This window comes from Filicampus tigris, chromosome 2 (genome assembly GCF_054856515.1).
Source record: "Filicampus tigris isolate MCC_2025a chromosome 2, RoL_Ftig_1.0, whole genome shotgun sequence".
Classification (NCBI taxonomy): Eukaryota; Metazoa; Chordata; class Actinopteri; order Syngnathiformes; family Syngnathidae; genus Filicampus; species Filicampus tigris.
Window position 1 is genome coordinate 25,125,537 of NC_141218.1, and position 21,338 is coordinate 25,146,874.

The 21,338-nt window shown below is 43.0% G+C and overlaps 2 protein-coding genes across 6 annotated transcripts; one reads left to right on the forward strand and one right to left on the reverse strand.

The window, feature by feature from the left end:
* The first annotated feature begins 55 nt into the window (after window positions 1–55).
* ankrd13d (ankyrin repeat domain 13 family, member D) lies at window positions 56–15,754 on the forward strand. Of its 3 annotated transcripts, none has more exons than XM_086020375.1 (16): window positions 56–908; window positions 1,003–1,135; window positions 1,221–1,345; window positions 1,736–1,781; window positions 2,140–2,283; window positions 2,375–2,564; window positions 4,273–4,339; window positions 4,554–4,635; window positions 4,748–4,809; window positions 5,110–5,240; window positions 5,318–5,475; window positions 5,555–5,667; window positions 7,022–7,204; window positions 7,978–8,057; window positions 8,304–8,537; window positions 10,555–15,754. In XM_086020375.1, the coding sequence occupies exons 1-16, from the start codon at window positions 825–827 to the stop codon at window positions 10,616–10,618; spliced, it is 1,896 nt and encodes a 631-aa protein (XP_085876501.1). In that variant the 5' UTR covers window positions 56–824; the 3' UTR covers window positions 10,619–15,754. The 3 variants fall into 3 exon arrangements, with proteins under 3 accessions (XP_085876501.1, XP_085876490.1, XP_085876510.1); XM_086020364.1 differs by having other exon boundaries at window positions 57–908; window positions 1,000–1,135; XM_086020384.1 differs by having other exon boundaries at window positions 58–908; window positions 1,000–1,135; window positions 5,555–5,668; window positions 7,032–7,204.
* Window positions 10,150–20,623, reverse strand: LOC147151891 (signal-transducing adaptor protein 1-like). 3 transcript variants are annotated; one of them, XM_086020410.1, is made up of 10 exons: window positions 20,342–20,623; window positions 20,187–20,258; window positions 17,657–17,761; window positions 17,491–17,547; window positions 16,659–16,855; window positions 16,454–16,585; window positions 16,206–16,275; window positions 15,279–15,381; window positions 12,100–12,234; window positions 10,150–12,018 (listed from the first exon to the last, which is right to left on the reverse strand). In XM_086020410.1, the coding sequence occupies exons 1-10, from the start codon at window positions 20,441–20,443 to the stop codon at window positions 11,903–11,905; spliced, it is 1,089 nt and encodes a 362-aa protein (XP_085876536.1). In that variant the 5' UTR covers window positions 20,444–20,623; the 3' UTR covers window positions 10,150–11,902. The 3 variants fall into 3 exon arrangements, with proteins under 3 accessions (XP_085876536.1, XP_085876545.1, XP_085876552.1); XM_086020419.1 differs by having other exon boundaries at window positions 16,674–16,855; window positions 17,645–17,761; XM_086020426.1 differs by lacking the exons at window positions 20,187–20,258; window positions 20,342–20,623 and having other exon boundaries at window positions 17,645–18,334.
* Window positions 20,624–21,338: the final 715 nt, after the last annotated feature.

Sequence of the window (21,338 nt, forward strand, 5' to 3'; positions counted from 1 at the left end):
TCTTAATTTCCAGTGAAAACGACACAATCGTTATAGAGAACCGAATGACCTGCAGCCAGTCAGCTGATGGGCGGCTCCACCCTCCATAACCAGGAAGAGAAGCGACGCCTCTACAGATAAATAAAATAGTATCTGCCGTACTGTTGCCTTTCACCCAAAGATGTCACACCGATTCTGCAGACTAACAAGTGATGCGCTTGGATTTCAAGTGGACAAGAGTTGAGCTTGGTCGGCAGCAGCTGTCGCCAACACCGGACGAGTCGTGGATGTCCAACTCGAGGAAAGGCCACATATTTGAACAAAGTCCTGCGAATACACCAGGGATGTGGGTGGCAAGCTTCCACATCGGCCGGATTCCACTCACTTAAGGGGAGATAATGAACGGACGTCGATGGAAGGTGTTTCCCACCTTAAGTGTTTTTCCTTCATAATGGAAAGGTGGAGCATGAAACAGTTGTGCGCCAGTTATTCACGTTAGCCTAGCTCACTAGCCCTTAGTTCGTCACCGCTACATCAAATTAGTGGGCTGAGTTCGCCAGGAAACTCAGCCCACTAATTTAAAAAGGTACACACGACGTTCAGGTTCGTTGACTTCTTCGCGTTAGCAACGCGGATATATTTGTTTCGTTACAAGTTTTACCAGCGAAGCACCCTTTTTCCCCTCCCCTTTCGTCTTTGGGTTATGTATTTTGCTGCTGCTTTGTCAGAGCTAGCCTGTTAGCTAACCAACTAGCTAGCCACCAGAAGTCGCTAAGTCACATCGCAAAAAGCTTTTGAAAAAAAAATACTAATCAAAAATACTGTCAAGCGAGCGAGCGACAGACATGGCCCAGGAAGAGTTTCCTTTGCATTTGCTGGTGTGGAACAATCAGTATCAGGAGCTCGACCAGGAGATTCAAAAGGCAGAGGTAGGTTTGTTTGGCATCTTTCTGTTTAAAGTGTCGTACTGCATTGCGCTGAAGCTGCTTGTTGCATGTATGTGTGTGTGTGCTACCGCAGCAGGACCTGGAGCGAGTGGATCCGAGGGGGCGCACACCATTGGAGCTCGCAGTGTCCCTGGGCCACCTGGAGTCCACCCGAGTGCTACTCAGATACACGGCAGACCCGACACACTGCAACGCACAAGGCTGGACGAGTGGGTGCTCCGTTGTGGCCTCCCGTTTTCTCTTGCAGGGGGTAAACAAAACATCACTGATGAACAGTCATTGTTTGGGTTTCAGTTTTGCAGGAGGCAGTGAGCACTGGGGATCCTGAGCTGGTCCAACTGGTGCTTCAGTACAGAGACTTCAAACGGGCAACTGAGCGGCTGGCAGGCATCCCAGAGCTGCTGAGCAAATTAAGACAGGTAAGACAGGTAAAACAAAACAAAAAAAACAATAATATAAAGAAATACTTCACCTTGCCGAAGCGGCAACTTGTGCTTTTTCACAATTGATTCAAGAATAATATCCAACATTACACATCATTGAGCTCAGTTATTCCCAAATTGTGTCCTGCTATAGAGATCAATCGGGTATGCTGTGGGATGGAAAATTATTCTGACTACAATCATTTATCTTTGTTCATCGATCTATGCTAACGAAGTATGGTGATAGGCACAGCAATTAATTGTTCTTCCACTAAATTATAATTAACCTGTGTATCCACTTTTTGTGACATTTTTGCATCCCTTGAGATTTTTTTTCTTTTCTTGTGTGATCAGTGATCTTTCTGTTTTCATCTTTGTCTGTTTCAGGCGCGGGACTTCTATGTGGAGATGAAGTGGGAGTTCACCAGTTGGGGTGACTGTTTTTTCTTTTTTAATCTTTTCAGCACTAAGGCTTCTATGAAGTTTTTAAATGACACTGTAAGAGAACAAATAATTTAACAATATTATTGTGGTATTGAACTGCATCTTACTGGGGGCTGTATCCAATATATTTGTTTACTTTTTTTTAGATATATGAGAGATGCACAATATTAAACACCTCTTAGTATGATAGTGTCATTCTACATTTAATTAAAACAACCTCTCTTCTTGTGTGGGTCCTGTATTTCACCTTATTAGATTGTGCAGGTGTTCCTAATGTAATGGCTGTTATGTGCATCACACTTCCTGTCTTCTTTGTTCCAATACGACTTGTACCAATTCCCCCTTAGTGCCTTTGGTGTCCAAGGTGTGCCCTAGTGACGTGTACCGGGTGTGGAAGAGTGGTTCGTGTCTCCGCGTGGACACAACCCTCCTGGGTTTTGAACACATGACCTGGCTGAAAGGGCGACGGAGCTATATCTTCAAGGGTGGAGGTTTGTGTGACAAAAGTCTGACCGTGACCTCAATATCTTCCCCTACCAAGTCCTTGGTGCTCTAATGTCATCCCTCCCTTCTCCTTTCTAGACAATGGGGCTGTGGTCATGGAGGTGGACCATGAGAAGCAGGTGGTGTACACGGAGCCGCTTGTCTTGTCTCCACGCGACGCGCCATCCCTGCTGGCCGCCATGCAGCCTTCGCAGGAGAACACCGCGCAAAGACTCACGTCGCCCATCGTCTCAACGCACCTCAACACACGCAACATTGCCTTTGAGCGGTAAGGCGCATGTAATGTTGAAAATAAACCCCTCTTTTGTGTTGTGAGAGCCACCAGAGGATAGATATTGTTAGTGAGGAAATGCTTTTGATTTGTTTAATTTTAGATCATTGAACCTTCAGTCTCTACCCCAAGTGAAATAATGAGAGGTTGTAAGCTTTAAGAATGGGTCAAAGTAGAATTTAAATACAGTGGAACCTCAAGTTACGAACGTAATTTCTAGACTTTACACCGATAGCACAATGTGACACGAGCAACTTGTAGTTAGTAAGAAAGTAAGACGTGTTTACAGCTGTTGACGCAAGATAGCAAATAGTTTGAGCAAAAGCCCTGGCCACCAGAATGACTGGCGATCATGTTCAAGCATTTTTTTTCATTAAAGTTAGAGAAGGAGATGTTGTAAATGATGGTGTAAGATTTTTGGGGGGGTTTACATTTTTTCCCAATGTATTTTTGCTTTGGCAGGGGTCGAGTGTAGAGTAAATAAGTTGTTCAGTTAGTTAAATTGTGCCATCTTCTGATTGTTTTTTTTTTTCTTTTTTTTTCCAAAACTCGCCGATCGCCAATTGATTCCAAAAACCCTGATTGCGTAAAGTCTAGTGATTTGGTTTGTAACCTGAAACATTCAAAAATCGAATGAATGTTTTCCCTTCGAAATGAATGGAAGTGCTTGCAATCCATTCCAGCCCTCAAACTAAGTTATACCTACCTTTTTTTTTTTTTTAAATCAGTGTGTGGTTAAAAATAAATACAATGCAATTAGAAATAAGTGAAAACACACTATTATAAAGAATAAAACACTTCCAAAAAACACTGTATATGGCTCATTATCTTAAGGGGGGGGGCAGGTGGTGGTTAGGAGAACTGCAGCTCTTCCATCGAAAAAGAGTGTTCTGAGTCAAATGTTTTTTTTTTCGTTGTCTGTTTCTTTTCTTATTCATTTGTTGATTTTGGCTTACTGATCCAGGGAAACCTCTCTTCTTCTTTCCCCCCAAAATCAGTCAGATGTCACAATTTTTGCAATTTGCTGCACATTTATTTTGTTAATTTTCTAATTGTTTAATTGTCACGGTTATCAGTAGCAAGCGCATTCTATTTACAGAGGGCAGCGCTTCTTTGGCATGGACACGGCTGCTTCTGTCATCTGTGATTGGGTAAATGTATTGTACCTAGGTGGAACATCCGGACAACATGTGTGAATGGCTATTTTAATGTGATTCCGCTGACATTACCATTGCTTAATTAAAGAGATGCTACAGTTAAATAAATAATAATAATAATATATACGATAGTGTAGATAGTATTTTCTGATTAAAATACAATTATTTGGAGACTTCTATTAGGCTACCACAGCAATAATTTGTGATTGGATGATAGAGGATGCGGAGGCTGTATGTCTGCCTACATATGCAATGGGTTTCCGCCGCGGAGGGATACTACTATTTTTCAGTACTTGACAACAATGTGTTATGCACATTACTAATAAAGGTTACGCAGCCCAAGAAGACGCACAAAATGGATCCAGCCGCTAGTCCATGCCAAGACTGTTTTTATATAAAAAATAGTACATATACAAGTAAAGGTCATTTTTCCAACCAAAATTTTGTACATAACGCAAATTGTTTGTAAACAGTGTCGTTCGTAAGTCAAGTTTCCACTGTACATAAAACAGGCTGGTTGTGACCCATATGTGTACTTTTCATTTTAGGAACAAGTCTGGAATTTGGGGCTGGCGTTCGGAGAAGAGTGAAATGGTCAGTGGATATGAAGCCAAGGTGAGACTTATGACTTATTTTTTTATAGATAACTCAGAAAAGTAATTTTATATCAAGATACTGTAGTGTATTTTTGAACCCAAAATATGATCTGCTGAACTTATTTTCTTCTTGTTGGTCTCCAACGGTACACACTGCTATTTCAAGTTAGATTGTCTAGTGTCTGCTGTGAATATTTTCTATTTGGAAATAACACTTTGTGTTGGTGTTCAAGGTTTACAGTGCGTCCAATGTGGAGCTGGTAACTCGGTCAAGAACGGAGCATCTATCAGACCAGGATAAGTCCCGGAGCAAAGGTGAGCTCACAGAGCAATTTCATGTCCGACCAAACCCAAAAGTACATTATCCAAACCTTAAACTGTAAAACACATTATGTCCCTTTCACTTTATGCAATATATTCCATTCAGGCTCCAAAACTCCTCTGCAGTCCTTCCTGGGAATAGCTGAACAACACACAGCTCACAATGGGGTAAGCACCACTGAATCAAATCATCCCACCTACACCACATGTCGCCTTCTTGAAGAGAATAACACTTTATTAGTCCCTGAGAGGGACTGAAAAACCGTTTTTACCCTCTATTATATTGAACATGTTAAATGTGCACACGATCCAATACAACACTTGGATTTGCACCTTTAAACAGATTTAGAGTCTTGGATTAAGCTAAAATCCGTTTTTGACTGCGGTATAGAACCAACACGAGTACACAGACATCTTGCTGTCTGTCGCACAAATTCACATTTCAGTGTCACCCATATGTTCGTGTAGAGTAACGTGTCCGAGTGCGCCAGTCCACACAACCCCACGGCCATCACGGCTGAAGAATACTTCAATCCAGAGTTCAACCTCAACGGCCGGGACATTGGACGTCCCATCGAGCTCACCAGCAAAGTGCAGAGGTATGACTGAGCCATGGCAACAAGATGTGACCATACATGAGGGAACGCAAGATTTGTTATGTCTGCGTCATCTCCAGGTTCAAGGCGAATCTGTGGTTGAGTGAGACTCACCCTCTGTCGCTGGCCGAACAGGTGACGCCGATCATCGACCTTATGGCCATCTCCAACGCTCACTTTGCTAAGTTGCGTGACTTCATCACGTTACGCTTGCCTCCGGGTTTTCCAGTCAAAATAGGTGAGAGTGAAGTCCCATTTGGGGGCTGGTCATCATTTACCTCATTTGCTTTTCTCATTGAATTGCCTCTGTTCTTCAGAGATTCCGCTGTTTCACGTGCTGAATGCCAGAGTGACCTTCAGTAACTTGTGCGGCTGTGACGAGCCAGTGAGCTCTGTGACGGTTCACAAACCAGAGAGCTCAGAAGAAGCAGGTAGCTATTAATTCACACCGCCGTATCTGTCTGAATCACACAACCACAACATATGTTTTTGTCATCGTTTTCAGTTCAAGTCAGTGGTAGTCAAATCACTTTATATTGGTGCATATAGTTTACAAAAATTAAAACTCTATTCCGTGATTTCAAACTCATTTTTCATACAAGATGCATTTAGTTAATAAAAGAATTACACATCTCGTAGGTTCATAGTGTGAAATAGCAGGGGTGGGCATTTTACAAAATTTTGCTGGTCCGTAATTCGTCATCCATCAGTGGCCTGGGTACCTGTCCGTCATTTTTCAAGCCGAACCTAATTGTAATCAATTGGTAAGTCCATCGGTCCGTCAGTTCGTCCTACCCAACCCCACCCAAAAAAATCAAACTTCAGCAAAACTGGTGTCCGTCAGTAAGGGACTAAGAGGTCCGTCACTGACAGACGTGGTTTAGTGACGATTACTCTGAAGATTAAAAATCCACTTCTGTCAGGATTTGGATTTGTGCCACAGTTACATGCGACGAAGAGGAAATTTGGAGCGCGAAAGTGTGTTTTACTACCAGATTTTTTGAACGGTATTGTTTCTCTTGATTGTTGTGATACTTAATTTGTATCTTTTACTTACTGTTTTTAATTCTATCTTTCATCAATGGAATTGTTTGTCTTATTTTAAATAGGTAAGAAAATCAATACCAGACTTTCCGGACTACAAAACATACCTGATTAAAAGCCACAATGGCTAAATTTAACCATAAAAACTCATGTGTACATACATTGACCGCTTTGGATCAATGGCCGCGTGTCTCCACGTTATAACATGGGATATTTGCAAAGAAAGAGGTTACACAGATTAATTTTTAAAAGACCTTTACTTACCTTAAACAACAGTAGATGCTTTTTTCCCCCTTCAAAATATGCCAAACGCAGCTAGTTAGCTACTTAAAAAGTAGCGTCCCAGAACCCCTGTTTCTCATTGTCACACGAGGTTAATTTGCCGACAAACTTAACCATACAGTAGTGCAGCCTTTCAAAACCAGTTTGTTACGTGTTGGGGAGACACAGAGGATGCACGGACTTATAAGTCCATGAGGGGATGTCGCTTCATGGCTGGACTTGCTGTCCTGTCGTCCGTTCAGCGATGATGGGAGTCGGTCACCAGACAAACAACAGAGGGACGGGAGTCACACTGCAGAGATGGCTGTCTTTATGGCACTCGTTCCCAATGCTCAGTTAACTCAAGATGCTTATTTTCTCTCTACTTTATACTATATACTCTCTATATTCGCTTCCGCAAAGCTTCTGCGTTTCTCTCTCCCCTGCATGTAGTAATCATCTCCATTTTGTTGTCAACTGTCATCACAGGGCAGTCGGCCGCTCCCTTCCACTGCGAGGTGGACCCCTCGGTGTTTGAGCCCCCGGCGGACTACACCACCCTCGGACCAGGGCGCAGCGAGCCAATGAGAGATGAGGATGACAACCTGCTGCAGTTCGCCATCCAGCAGAGCCTTTTGGACGCTGGCACGGAGAGCGACCAGGTTAGGACACAACCTCAGTCACCGCTTCAGTTTATCGCCGCTTTCATTTTCACAATGTTGTCCTCCTAGAGTAAACTAGAAATACACTTTGAGAAGTTGCATATCCCTGTGTAATTACAGTTACATTTTATGATGTACCATGCTCCATGCACCAATTCTCATACATTGCCCAACGTATTCAGAATAAAGTTGAATAACAAAACAACAATTTCCCGAAAAGTGCATTTTCCCACTCATTCATCGCTGTGGTATGTACGTGTCTTTATTCATGTTTGGGTGTATTCTGGCGTCAACTAATAAATTGTCGTAGTTTGTGCAACATGCCTCGAGAATACAGGCTAGTTATGAATGAGGCGGACTACAAACGTGTAAACTGAATGTTAACCGATCATCCAGGATGTCACGTTTGACTTGCTCGCTAAGGTACCGAGTGTATGTGTGTGCGTGCGTACGTTTATATTTGTTGCTTCAACTTGGCGACTGTTTTCTGAGTGTGTGTGTGTTTAAGCTTTTGCTTAGCGTGCTTGTGTGGTCGTCAAGTTTTCCTCGTAATCCAGACTGACTGGCAAACTTTAGTAAAATAGCCACCTATGCTAACGAGGACAAGCAATGGTTGGAAGGATAATTGTCTCATTGTTACTGTTACTTTTAAAGGAAATCCTGCTAAATTCTTGTGGTATCTGGTGACATGTTCATTGACTAGAGGTTTGTAGCATATTGTTTGTCACAGTTTAGCCTTCATCATTGACATTCTTACCGTTTAATTTTTTTAGGTGACCATCTGGGAGGCCCTGACCAACAGTCGTCCAGGACCCCAGTCTCCCCTGTATGAGGAAGATACTCAGCTGGAGAGGTGAGCTGACCTTTTGTCAGGCTAGCCAATGCGGAAGTCCATTTTCTAAAATCATGATGGTATCTGCCTAATTTGGTGGAAGAAAGGAATTAAGTCATGTAATTAAGCATCTGTGAATAGAACTCTGTGATTAGCGCTTCCTTTCAACCCACTCAGGGAGCAGCTACTACTCCCAGCCATCCTCTACTGAGGCCGAGCAGTGATGCCTTTCTCTCTTTCCTCCCTATTTCTACCTCTTTTGAACAGGGCCATTCAGGAGTCTTTGTCTATCTCGTTGGCTAGCAGAGGGGAAGATGACGCGCAGGACCCCAGCCAGCCCCCACCAGACTCCCCGTTGAACCCCACCACCATTTACCCTCTCTCCTACAGCACAGCGATCGAGCCACCATCATCGGGACACTTTGGTGGGGTGAGCAGCTTCGATGAGCAGCTGCGCATGGCCATGGAGCTGTCGTGCCGTGAGCAGGAGGAAATAGACAGGTGAGGTTGTCCTTTAGGAAGAGAGCTTTTAGCTTTTAGCCGGTTATCATTGCCGTTAATTAAGTTTGCTCACTTTTCTACTAGTACACATAGTTATAGTGAGCCCATCGCTTTTCATGAATTAATGTGCTCAAGTTTTTGTCTGTGTAATTTTCAACTCTTTGCTGAAAAATAACTTTCGCATTTTGTGCTCTTTCTATAATGCTCTAAAATGCCACAAGATGGTGCAAAAGTCCTGGCTAATAGGAATGATGTAATTGGCATCACCGAAGCGGTACAGTGGCCTTGAGTTAAAATGTGTTCCTTCATCACACTTGGTGTTCAAAACACTTGTTTCTCAAATAATCTTTTCCAATTGAAATTAATAGCAATGTCATTAATTCATTCATTCCGGCCATCCCCACCAGAAAGCTAAATAATAATAAAGAAAAATATGATTGTATAATATTGTGCTTTATAAAAACATACAGTAATGACATACAGTACTTAATGTAAAGAGTTAAGCACTAAACCTTTTTGCCACATCTTTTGCTTAAATTCAATGGGAATATTGTGCTGCTCCTTGTGGTGTGCACCTCTTAGCCACCTGGGAGCAGCATAATGCAAGGCGGTTTTATTCACATAGCACATTTCATCCACAAGGCAACTCAATGTGCTTCACACAAGCAAAGGCAACCGCTTACAAGCATTTACAAACACAAACGTTACCATTTCAAAGCAAAGCAGAGAAAACAAAAGTAGCTAACAAAATGACATCATTTAAACACATTAGCAGAAAACTTTAAAAACATTTTAAAGTAAAGAAATAAAAGTGGACATGACGACAGTCACAGCTCCTCAGTAAACTGCGGTAATAGTCTTACTTTGCAGAGGATAGAGAATATATGGCTGTGAGTATTGTTATATTATCTGTATACATGACTTGCTTCAGCATTTCAGTTCAAATGTCTGTTCCCAAAAGGTTGTAACAACACAACACTGATGCTATTCACTCAATGGCGTTTTGAATTGTTTTAGCATTAAGATAAGCGGACATGGCTAAGGCAAAGCTATGTTAATATTTTAAATACAGAACATGTCATTTTCTTTGTTTTATGTTTAAGTTGACAGTAAACAGCTCAGCTGGGAGTGGCAATAAACAGCTTGAAGAGCCTTTTTAAAAAAAAAAAAAAAAAAAAAAAAAGAATAATTGTTCCCTGTCTGCCAAACTTCTGCTTGTTGTGAACTGAGCGCAATGTCTCAATTTTTTTACTTCAAGCGGAAGTCAACCCAAAAATATTTTTTTTTCAAGAATATGTTCTATGCAGGCCCACTAGTTGAAACACGGCATTCTGATTAATTTTGCATTTGTGGAATATAAGTTAAGCAGCAAAATGCACTCGTTAGCCATCTCTGGGGGCGGCCATTTTGTCTTCTGTCAACTGAAAATGACATCACAACTGCTCACAACGACCAATCACGGCTGACCTGTTTTCTGAATCTGAGCCGTGATTGGTCGTTGTGAGCAGTTGTGATTGTCATTTTCAGTCGACAGAAGACAAAATGGCCGCCCCCAGAGATGGCTAAAACCAAGTGGATTAACACTTATTTCACAAACGCAATATTTATCACAATGCCCTGCTTCAACTAGTGGGCTTGCATAGAACATATTCTTGAAAAAAATATGTTTGCGTTGACTTCCACTTTAAGTCAAATAAATCGTCTAAACAATGGCTCGTATCTTACAAAACTTAAGTTGTGTCACTGGTATCTCAAGGCACCACTGTATGTTGGAGTAATGCATCTCGCCTGAGAAACTGTGGGGGATCCGCTGTTATAGGCAGTGCTAAACCTTTTGTTGTTTTCGCTATTACCAGCAGGGCTCTGTCCCTGTCACCTACAAAACAACTGGGGTTTACTGTAGTCTGGATCTAGAATGTGATTAACACCTTAGACTGCCCCCGTGTAGATGTCTTGGTAGATCAATATCAAATTTGCATCATTTTATTTAATCTGATGATTCGCTAACATTTCACAGGAAGCGAAAAGAGGAAGAGGAGGAGCTAGAGAGGATCCTGCAACTATCACTCACCGAGAAGTAATGCCACTTAAATAGAGAGGCGGGTCTTTGTTGGGGGCCACACACTCCTAATTTATTCTGATTTTAGTTTTATTTTTTAAACCCAGAGATGCTAAGTTATTACAGATGATTTATTTATTTCTTTATCTGATTAATGTCCCTAAAAAGTGTGAAAAACAAGAGTGACAAATGTGCAAACTAGTACTCTGAATCACATGACAATGGAGGAGGCGAAAGGGAAGGTTATTTTTTGGTTTTTAATAATTATATATTTTGCTGAGTCTTGCTGTCTTTAAAGAGTGATGAACGGTCTTAATTCTTTAAACCTATAACATGATCCATGGCACCATATGAAGAAAACCATAATAAAACAACATATAGGAATATTAGAACCTTTGAAACATTTGACTTGCTTGTATTTGTGTGAAAATTAAATAATGAAATTATAAAAAAAAAAAAATGTTTTTTTTTTTTTGAAAGTTACTCCTGTGTACATAACAATCATCATTAGCAGAGTTGGGCATTCCATCTGTGACAGAGCGGCCCGTCTATCCGCCTATGAAGAACGCCCGTTTTGCTGACGGTTGATGAATGACGGGTAAAATTTTAAAATAGATGGACTAAGTATAGTCGGAAGCCCATGTATTTAATCTGTCTTTCATCTGTAGTCTGTCTTTAGTCTATTTTTCGGGCCAAGGCCTCAAGCGCTGCCAGGAACAATAGTGAACTGTTGTTGCTTGGGGGACAGATTTGAGTGAGGGACCAGGCTGTGAACATGCTTCCATGGCCCAGAGAGTCACTGTTGAAATCGTGGGGGATGGGGTGCCATTGAAGTTTGCAGTCGGAATTGCTAACGGAAGCCCATCAGAGGCGGACTGGCCAATAGGCGGGTACTCAAACCCCCCGTTCAGCCCCCAAAAAAGGCGAATGATGGACAACGGAAGGGTGCCCACGCTGCAGACGGATGACGAAAAACGGACGCTCAATTTTTAATAAAATGCCCAGCTCTGACCATTAGTAATATGTATTCTGGCTTTAAGAGTCCACTTTAGCTTGTATCATCTCAATGAAGTGGCATATTGTATAATAAACCCACTTTTTTTAGCTTGCTATTGAACTACAGTATAGTATTTAAAATTCTATTATCTTAAAAAAACAGCAGGTAGGATAATGGGCGACAGATTGGATTTCATTGCAGTGATCTCCTGTAGTCCTAAAACAAATACTGTAGCTCCAGGCAAGACATTCTCAAGGAAAGAGTACATTCTCTCATGACAAAATAAATACAAACAATATAATAAATGTCTCACATGGACGTACTTTGCATGTGAAATGGTGCTGTGCCCGTGAGGGTTTTCATGGTGCGCTCGCTCTTAGTGCAGTTCCTCCGCTGTCGTTGCCACAGGTCTTCAACCATCTGAACTATTCGACAATAATTTAGATTTTCAGTTCATTTTGACACAAAACAATTATGGTAATATTTGGGCACATTTTTATTCGCACCTTTATTCAAGTAGTGATCTTCAGGGATCACATATTCACCTTCCCCAGGATTGGTCTGTGATCGCAACACAGGAACCACTTGTGCCTTGGGTAAATTTTTCTGTGGAGAAGTGATGCACTCGGGAGGTGTCACCTCTGTAAGTACGAGATGCTGTCAGGACGTAATTCAAGGAAGAGTTCTCACTTTTATTTTTCTTGCATTCGCTATTGAAACGCTCTCACATACACACTAGCCATCCATCCATCCATTGTCTTCCGCTTATCCGAGGTCAGGTCGCAGGGGCAGCATCTTAAGCAGGAAGCCCAGACTTCCCTCTCCCCAGCCACATGAACCAGCTCCTCCTGGGGGATTTTGAGGCGTTCCCTAGCCAGCTGGGAGACATAGTCTCTCCAGCAAGTCCTAGGTCATCCTTGGGGCCTCCTCCCAGTGGGACATGCCTGAAACACCTCACCAGGGAGGCGTCCAGGTGGCATCCTGACAAGATGCCCGAGCCTCCTCTCCGCTCCTCTCAATGCAGAGGTGCAGTGGCTCGACTCTGAGCCCCTCCCGTATGACCAAGCTTCTCACCTTATCTCTAAGGGAGAGCTCAGACACCCTGCAGAGGAATCTCATTTTAGCCTCTTGTATGGGGATCTTATTCTTTCTATCACGACCCACAGATCGTGATCATAGGTGAGAATAGGAATGTAGATCGACCGGTAAATTGAGAGCTGGCTCAGCTCCCTCTTCACGATGACGGACCAGTACAGAGTCCGCACGACTGCAGACGCTGCACCGATCTGGCTGCCGATCCCCTGCTCCATTCCCCCCTCACTCTTGAATAAGACCAAGATACTTGAACTCCTCCACTTGGGGCAGGATGTCATCCCCAACCTGGAGAGGGCACTCCACCCTTTTCCAACTGAGGATCAAAGTCTCAGATTTGGAGGTGCTGATTTTCATCCCAACTGCTTCACACTCAGCTGCGAACTGAGAGTTGATGATCGTGGCTTGAAGAAGCCAACACTACCACAACATCTGCACAAAGCAGAAATGTAAAACTGGGACCACCCAACCGAACGCCCTCAAGTCCTAGGCTGCGCCTAGAAATTCTGTCCATAAAAGTTATGAACAGAATTGGTGACAAAGGGCAGCCTTGGCGGTGTCCAACCCTCACTGGAAACGAATCCGACTTACTGGCGGCAATGCAGACCAAACTCTGACATCGGTCGTACAGGGATCGAACCATCCGTACTAGCGGGGCTGATACCCCATACTCCCTCCACAAGGAATACATGGTCGAACACCTTTTCCAAGTCCACAAAACATCTGTAGACTGGTTGTGTGAACTCCCATGCACCCTCGAATACAGTGCCGAGACTGTAGAGCTGGTCCACTGTTCCACAGCCAGGACGAAAACCATACCGCTCCTCCTGAATCTGAGATTCAACATCTTGATGGGCCCTCATCTCTAGCACCCCTGAATAGACCTTACCAGGGAGGCTGAGGAGTGTGATCCCCCTATAATTGGAACACACCCTCCGGTGGAATTGAGGAGGTTTTCGAAGTATTCGCTACACGGATTCACGACGTCCCGTGTTGAGGTCAGCACCACTCCAGCCCCACTCACTATACAGTATACTGTACAGTGTTGACAATTTCATGTCCCTGTTCCGTGTTTTTTTCCCCTCCTTCTAGCCGGAGTAGTGGGCAGTTAGATCCAGCAGCACACCTGCAGCTCATTGCAATTAGCCAAGTGCTAAAGGACTGCCAAGTTGTTTGTCTGTGGTCGGATTATTCCTCTGCTTGCTCATGAACTCTGGCTCAAGTATTGGTGGACCAGAATTTCTTCGAAGCCGTCCGGAAGTTATTTTCCATGGCCTCGCCAAACTCCTCCCACGTCCGAATTTTTGCTTTGGTGACCACCAAGGTTGCATTCCGCTTGGCCAGCCGGTACCCATCAGCTGCCTGTGGAGTCCCACAGGTCAAAAAGAACCGATAGGACTCCTTCCGCTTGACGGCATCCCTCACCGCTGGTGTCCACCAACAGGTTCGGGGGTTGCCGCTATGACAGGCAGAAGTCCAGTAACAGAACACCGCTCGGGTTCTGATCAGGGGGGCCGGGCCGTTCCTGCCAATCACGCCCCTCCAGGTCTCACTGTCATTGCCCACGTGAGCATTGAAGTCCCCCAGCAAAATGGAGTCACCAGAAGGAGCACTCTCCAGCGCTCACTCCAAGGACTCCATAAAGGGTGGGTACTCTGAACTGCTGTTTAGTGCATAAGCACAAACAACAGTCAGGACCCGTCCCCCCACCCGAAGGCCAAGGGTGGCTCCCCTCTCGTCCGCCGAAGTGAACACCAATGTACAGGCGCTAAGCTGGGGGCCAACAAGTATGCCCACACCTGCTCTACATCTCTTACCGTGGGAAACCCCAGAGTGGAAAAGAGTCCAACCCCTCTTGAGAGGACTGATACCAGAGCTCAAGCTGTGTGTGGAGGCGAGTCCGACTATCTCGTGGGAACTTCTCTGCCTGACATGCCAGCTCAGGCTCTTTCCCTGCTAGAGAGGTGACATTCCATGTCCCTAGAGCCAGCTTCTGTAGGTGGAGATCGGACCTCCAAGGTCCCCGCCTTTGCCCGCTACCAAGCTCTCTTTGCACCCGACCCCTTTGGCCCCTCCCACAGGTGGTGAGCCCATTGGAAGGTTGACCCACATTGTCCTTTTGGGCTAAGCCCGACTGGGGCACATGGGTGCGGGCTCGCCCACAAGACACTCGTCTTCGAGCCCCACTTCCAGGCCTGGCTCCAGAGGGAGGCTCCAGTAACCCGCATCCGGGCAAGGGAAAACATTTTTCCAGTAGTTTTAATCATCATAGAGGTCTTTTGAGCCGTGTTTGGTCTGGTCCCTCACCTAGGACCTGTTTGCCATGGCTGACCCTGCCAGGGGCATAAAGCCCCAGACAACTTTGCTCCTAGGATCATTGGGACACTCAACCCCCTCCACGACGATAAGGTGATGGCTCATGGAGGGGACATACACACTACTGAAATAATTACACGCAATACTGAAATGTGCTCATATAATAAGCATTTTCGAAAATTATGAGCACATTTTCAGTATGATATGTGAAAGGATTTCAGTTGAGACAATAGTTTAAGAGGGTTACAACTTATCACTGATCACATTCTGTGCTCACCGAGGCGAGTGTCGTAGATGTCACCCGGCATGTAAGGATGAAGGCTGTATTCTGTCTTCTCTAGAAAATATTCAAGTACCTCCCGCAGGGAAGAGACTGTCACCTGAAGGGAAACAGACTGTGTAAAGCAGATCAAAAATGTCCTTAACCACAGTGCTGTGTCGACAGTGTCAGAGCATATAATATTACTGTTATCTAATTATTTAGTATTGTGGTTGAAGTTTGCAGTGGTGCAGAATTGCACTGCATTCTCCGAGCTGTTTCTGATATTTTGATAACATTTTTTCGTGAGGGGAAAAATATTACACACTGCTGTCAGGTGATTCATTACGACTGTATTCACAAAAACAATTGTGATCTTTTATATTTGAATTTGATTATCTTTGTGTAAAGGCAGAATTGATCATACAGCTCTTGGATGTAACTCCTGGGTTGAGCATGTGTTCCTAATAAAGTGCTGCCTGAGTATCCATGTATGCTAAACTCACTGTGGTTGAATTTCCATCCATCCATCCATCCATTATCCATACCGCTTATCTTCACAAGGGTCGCCGGGCGTGCTGGAGCCTATCCCAGCTGTCTTCGGGCAGTAAGCAGGGGACACCCTGAATCGGTTGCCAGCCAATTGCAGGGCACACAGAGACAAACATCCGCACTCACAATCACACCTAGGGGCAATTTTAGAGAGTCCAATCAACTTACCATGCATGTTTTTGGAATGTTGGGGGAAAACGGAGTACCCGGAGAAAACCCACGCAAGCACGGGGAGAACATGCAAACTCCACACAGGGAGGACGGGGCCGGGATCGAACCCACGACCTCTGAACTGTGAGGCGGACGTGCTAACCAGTCGACCACCGTGCCGCCTGTGGTTGAATTTGTATTATAATAAATGAGTGTAATGATGTGAGAGCAAGAAGAACATACTGCTGTTTCCAATTGGATGATAAATCCTGACTTGGTGCAAATCAGCCTGTAGTTCTTCATGACAGGCCCCCTAAAACACAACCAGTTATCATTACTGTAATGCCTAGTAAAACTTGTTCACCAAAAAGATCAACTAAAGCTCAGAACAATATTAGAGGTTTTTCTACACACTATTACACCGGTATATTCTTAGCAATTTTGGATCTTGAATCTGACAAAGTGATTATTAATGAGAATCAGTCACATACTGGGCTGTGACCTGTCTTAGGGTGAGGGCATAGTTGTTGGCTATGGTGGACGGGCGGAGGATGATGCCTCCATACTGCGGGTTTTGCCTCAACATCTGCTCAGCTTCCTGTCGAGTCACATTGAAGAAACACCTGAAAGAAGCAGAGAAAACATTTAATGGTTGGGGAAAAATAAAAACAATATAAATAAAGAAATTGTAGTCACGGTAACATCTCTGGCCTGCTGTGGTTAGGCGTGTCCTTATGTGGAGGGACAGATGCTGAGGCCCCAAGAAGATGGGCCGGTCGAGGTGGGAGTGGGGGTTTCTCCACTTTGGAGCTTCTCATCTTCTCCTGGGCCAGAGCATCTTCAAGCAACAACCTTTGGCCCGGCAGGAGCTCCAGCTGACTGGGAATCTCTTTCTACAGGGTGAAATGGAATTACTTTACTCTCAGAAAAGAATAGAAAATGGATGGATAACTATACCTAATCCTTCATCCTGTTTATGACAAAGAAAGTACTTATAGGGAACTAGTGTCTCATTGAAATGGAAATCGCCCGCACACTAAAACAAAAACTCAAAGCAAGTTTGTCTTTAAATGGGTTAGTTAATTGTTCACCAGATGTACGAATGCTTCCTAGTTTCGGTGCACTGCATGTTATTTCCTGTCATGCTGCCAGTGATTACGTTATTAAAGGAGAACTCCACAATTCCCACTGTGTATTTCTTTCTTTTTTCTCTTTCGTTCTGTTTTTTTTTCTTTCTTTCTTTCATTCTCACTCTGTCCATCCATCCTATCTTTCCATCCACCCATTGTTCATCAATCTGCCCATCCACCCTAGCTACAGTAATAGATGGTGCCCATAATGTGAAATTGCGAACAATGGTTTGATTATTGCATCATATGCATTAATACTATACCAACAGTAATTTGTTTTTTTTTTAAGTATAGTGCTTCTGAAAAAAGCTCAAATGTTTTCACATTTTTCTTATGGCTTGCTGGGTTCTTAAAATGTTTCCCTGTATTAGAGCGTCTAAAAGTGTTCGTTAGCTCACTTTGACCATGGTCATGATGTAACCCCTCCATTCTTCTCCTGTATCAGGGTTGTCCATCTGTAGAGCCCCAAAATAGATAGATGAATGTCGATCTCATCGAATAAATTGCAGTTATCACATCGCATCACAGCCTAGTTTTTGAACTGCAGAACACCTTCAAGTGGACCTCATCTGTGTGCATCATGAGGGTGAAGATGGTGGGCATCTTCCTTTTATACGGAGACGCTAACTGCATGGACCTCAGCTGCAGCAGATTCAGCTTCTCTGTGTACTGACAGAGGAAAGACTTCATTAAAATGACTTCACTTAATTGATAATTAGACATAATGCCATTGTATTCATCCATCCATCTTTTCATTTTCTATTTCTATTTCCATTCAGGGTCATGGGTGAGCTGAAGCCTTTGACTTTGGGCAGGAGGCGAGATACACCCTAGACCACAAATGTCAATGTCAAAGCCCGCGGGCCACATCCGGCCCGCGAGAAGGTTTTCTACGGCCCCTGGGATGATATTTCTTTATTATTAGATCCCGCCCGCAGCAAGCCGGTGTGGGTAGCAGAAGTGATCGGGTCCTTCGCGCCTGCTGATGACGTCGCGCTTTGAAATATACTGTAGCGTCTTCCAAGAACACAGACGTAGTTTAATTATCACATTTTATTAGTCCAACCGGCTACTGTCGGACGACGCCGGCGCCAATACAGTACAAAACCGTCCAGTCAAGCTCTCCTGTTCGTCCTCCGCTCCTCTCGTTCGCACGCCTTCCCATCAAGCGAGCCGCACGATGCATTCAATAACCTCGGAAATAACACAATTTGGCAAGACACATATTCGACCACAACACAGATAACCCAATTCGTTACACTATTTCTGTAACATATTTCTTTGCATCTATGTTTGCCACCCCCTGGCTGCTGTCATAATGAACATTACCGCTACTTTTGCGAAGATCGTCCTTCGGTCGTCTACATGCCCACTCAAGACTTCACGTCACTGTTCGTGGCTTTCAGAATCGGATTGTGGTGAAAGGTTATTAAGTAGAACACGCTTTATTAAGAAATACTTCATGTTAGGAATCTCACGTTGTTTTATTTTTTGTAATTGTTGGCATTTGATAAATTCATTGAGTTTCGAGGTAGTAGTGAGATATAGAATAGTTTTGGAATATTACTCAGTTGCACCATTAATTTACGTCATTGCTGTCCCATAAATTCAACATACCAGATCAGCTGGTAGAGCCTACCTGTATATCACAAATATTGAACAAATAAATAAACTGTAATACTATTAATTAGGGCTGGGATGATACACTTTTGTCCCAATCCGATATGGATCCCGATACTTGGGTTGCGATCCGATACGTATTGCGACACTTAAATAATATAAAAATATATATTAAAAAAAACTGAGGCATTTGTTTGCAAAGTTTTAACTTAAGTGCCATTTGACATTTGTTCAAGTGTCATGATTGAAAAGTGCATAAACTGTTCCAGTAACTGTTCCTAATACACAGGAGTGGAATAAATAAAACTCCATTCACAAAGCTCAACTTTAAGGACCTCAAATGTTCCAAAAGTATGTTATAGAACATGTAAAACAACATAAGGTATCTAAAGTATCTATACTTCATCAACATATTGATACTTGGTATTGCCATAAAAAACATCACCATACATCGCGATAAGATATTTTTTTCCAGCCCTACTATTAATATACTGTTTTAACATGAGTGTATTTTACAGAATGAATACAATCAAATCACTTATTGTCCATCTGTGTTAATATGTGTTTGATTCTTTATCAGGCACAGGTGTCAAGCTCAAGGCCTGGGGGTCAGATCCGGCCTGCCGCATCGTTTAAGGTGACCCACTAAAGCAAAAAAAAAAAAAAGTTTATTTAATATTTCTGGATAAAAGGATTTTTCTTTTCATTTTGGCAGAAAATCTGTACCCAAAATTTCATCGGTTTTTACAAGAATTTTTTTTTTACTAATTCTACTACTTCTACTACTCATACTAAAATATTAACTTGCCACTATGATTGATTTAACTTAAATTTGTTGTTAAAAATAGATATACATAACAATCAAGTGCAGGGATAATTGTGTATATGTAATAATATGATGAAGTAGTTATATTGTTTTCGCTTTAATTTCACAGTCATAATGGCCTGAGACCATGGGAGAGAGACTATGACGAGGCCTGAGACAAAAATGAGTTTGACATCCTAATAACCTGTACTCACTAATCACTACACATTCGGACAGCACAACAAAATGCCAAACTCACTATATCGGCCTTTATATAGTGGATAGAGAGTGATTCAGAATACTGCCTATATCTGACGCAATTGTTTGCAGTAGCGCGAGTTAAAGTTGGATCTCACTGTCACATGGAAACATAAGTTTAAGGAAGTATTGTTTTATTATTGTGTTTGAATTGCTGTTGTTTTCAATAGTTGATGCCCCATTCTTGGTGTAGCAGCTGGCAAATTAGCAGTTGTCTTTCTGTTTTATTAATTGTGACTCGTTAGTTTCTTTTTGGGGACTACTCAATGTTCTATACATAAAACAGCGCCCCTAGTTGCCATCATCATGATTATTGAGCAGCAGTGTTTAAATGGGTTTATTTACGCTTGTTGAATGATGATTTTAGCCAATCATAAATAAATAAAGAAAAATGCAAAGAGTTGGCCTCACTGTATCCTGCGTTTCGTCTTTGTACAGAAACAAGGTGTCTCCACGCAGCTCTGCGAAGTACTTCTTGAAATCCTGAAGATGATAGAAGACATTAGGATAGCTGAGCTTCACACTGCATTCCTATTTCCAAATCAGTTCTTATCATTTGCCCTTACCATCTCGTAGGAATGTTTCTTGAGCAGGTGTCCTGAATAGTAGAGAGGCAGAGCCGTGATATGGGCCCTCCGCTTGTGGACCACTCTGGGGGGCACAGACATGATCCTGAACGTTTCGCGTTCTACGAGTTCCTGCAATCCTGGTTTAATCCCAGTTTGACTCAATTCACTTGTATGCAGCCCAGAAACTCCTCAGAGCATCCGCATAGCTTTTTCTCTGTGTTTTCCTTGTGCTGTTCCTGAAATAGTGATGGATTTACACTTATTCACACCTCTTTTCATTCAGTCATCATGTGGTCAGGTTGGTGAGAATGAGGAAGCACTTTGGTGATTTATAAATGAGGAAGTAGTCAATAATTTAACACCCCCAATATAAAACCTCTACATACATAAACTACACGATCAGAATGTGAAGCCTTCAACTATAAAACAGGTTAATTATTGAACAGGTTTTTGTTTTTCATGGCAGATATATGTACTTGTGAGATTTCACACCAACAAATCAGAGATTTCCATGGGCATATCAAACAAACATATAAAATGGATTAATATTTGTTCTTACAATTAAAGCAATTATTCTTAAAACAAACACATCATAAGGCTTAATCTATCATGATCGTTTTGTCTGCTCCCCTCCCTTCTCATGCAATGGGTTTTCCACCTTCTTCCCGCACAAGTGCAGACTTGATTCAGGAAGACAGCCCAAAGCAAACATTTTTTTTTTTTTTTTGGAACAAAGCAAACATGTTGGTGCAACTGTGAGGGAAAATGTAGTATAAATTACCTCAACGAAGTAGAGAAGAGAACATGAGATGAAAATTAACATCCATCCATCCATTATCGATAGCGCTTATCCTCACAAGGGTCGCGGGCGTGTTGGAGCCTATCCCAGCCGTCTTCGGGCAGTAGGCGGGGGACACCCTGAAGTGGTTGCCAGCCAATCGCAGGGCGGCACACAGGGATAAACAATCATCCGCACTCACAATCACACCTAAGG

Excerpts from the sequence above, each read along its gene's own strand:
- ankrd13d (XM_086020364.1), top strand. The coding sequence starts at position 825 with ATGGCCCAGGAAGAGTTTCCTTTGCATTTGCTGGTGTGGAACAATCAG. Across the intron at positions 2,565-4,272 it reads CGCAACATTGCCTTTGAGCG|GAACAAGTCTGGAATTTGGG; the intron begins GTAAGGCGCATG and ends TTTTCATTTTAG. Across the intron at positions 7,205-7,977 it reads CTGGCACGGAGAGCGACCAG|GTGACCATCTGGGAGGCCCT; the intron begins GTTAGGACACAA and ends TAATTTTTTTAG.
- LOC147151891 (XM_086020410.1), bottom strand. The coding sequence starts at position 20,443 with ATGTCTGTGCCCCCCAGAGTGGTCCACAAGCGGAGGGCCCATATCACG. Across the intron at positions 16,276-16,453 it reads CTAAGACAGGTCACAGCCCA|GGGGCCTGTCATGAAGAACT; the intron begins GTATGTGACTGA and ends GTTGTGTTTTAG. Across the intron at positions 12,019-12,099 it reads AGATCACTACTTGAATAAAG|TTCAGATGGTTGAAGACCTG; the intron begins GTGCGAATAAAA and ends ATTGTCGAATAG.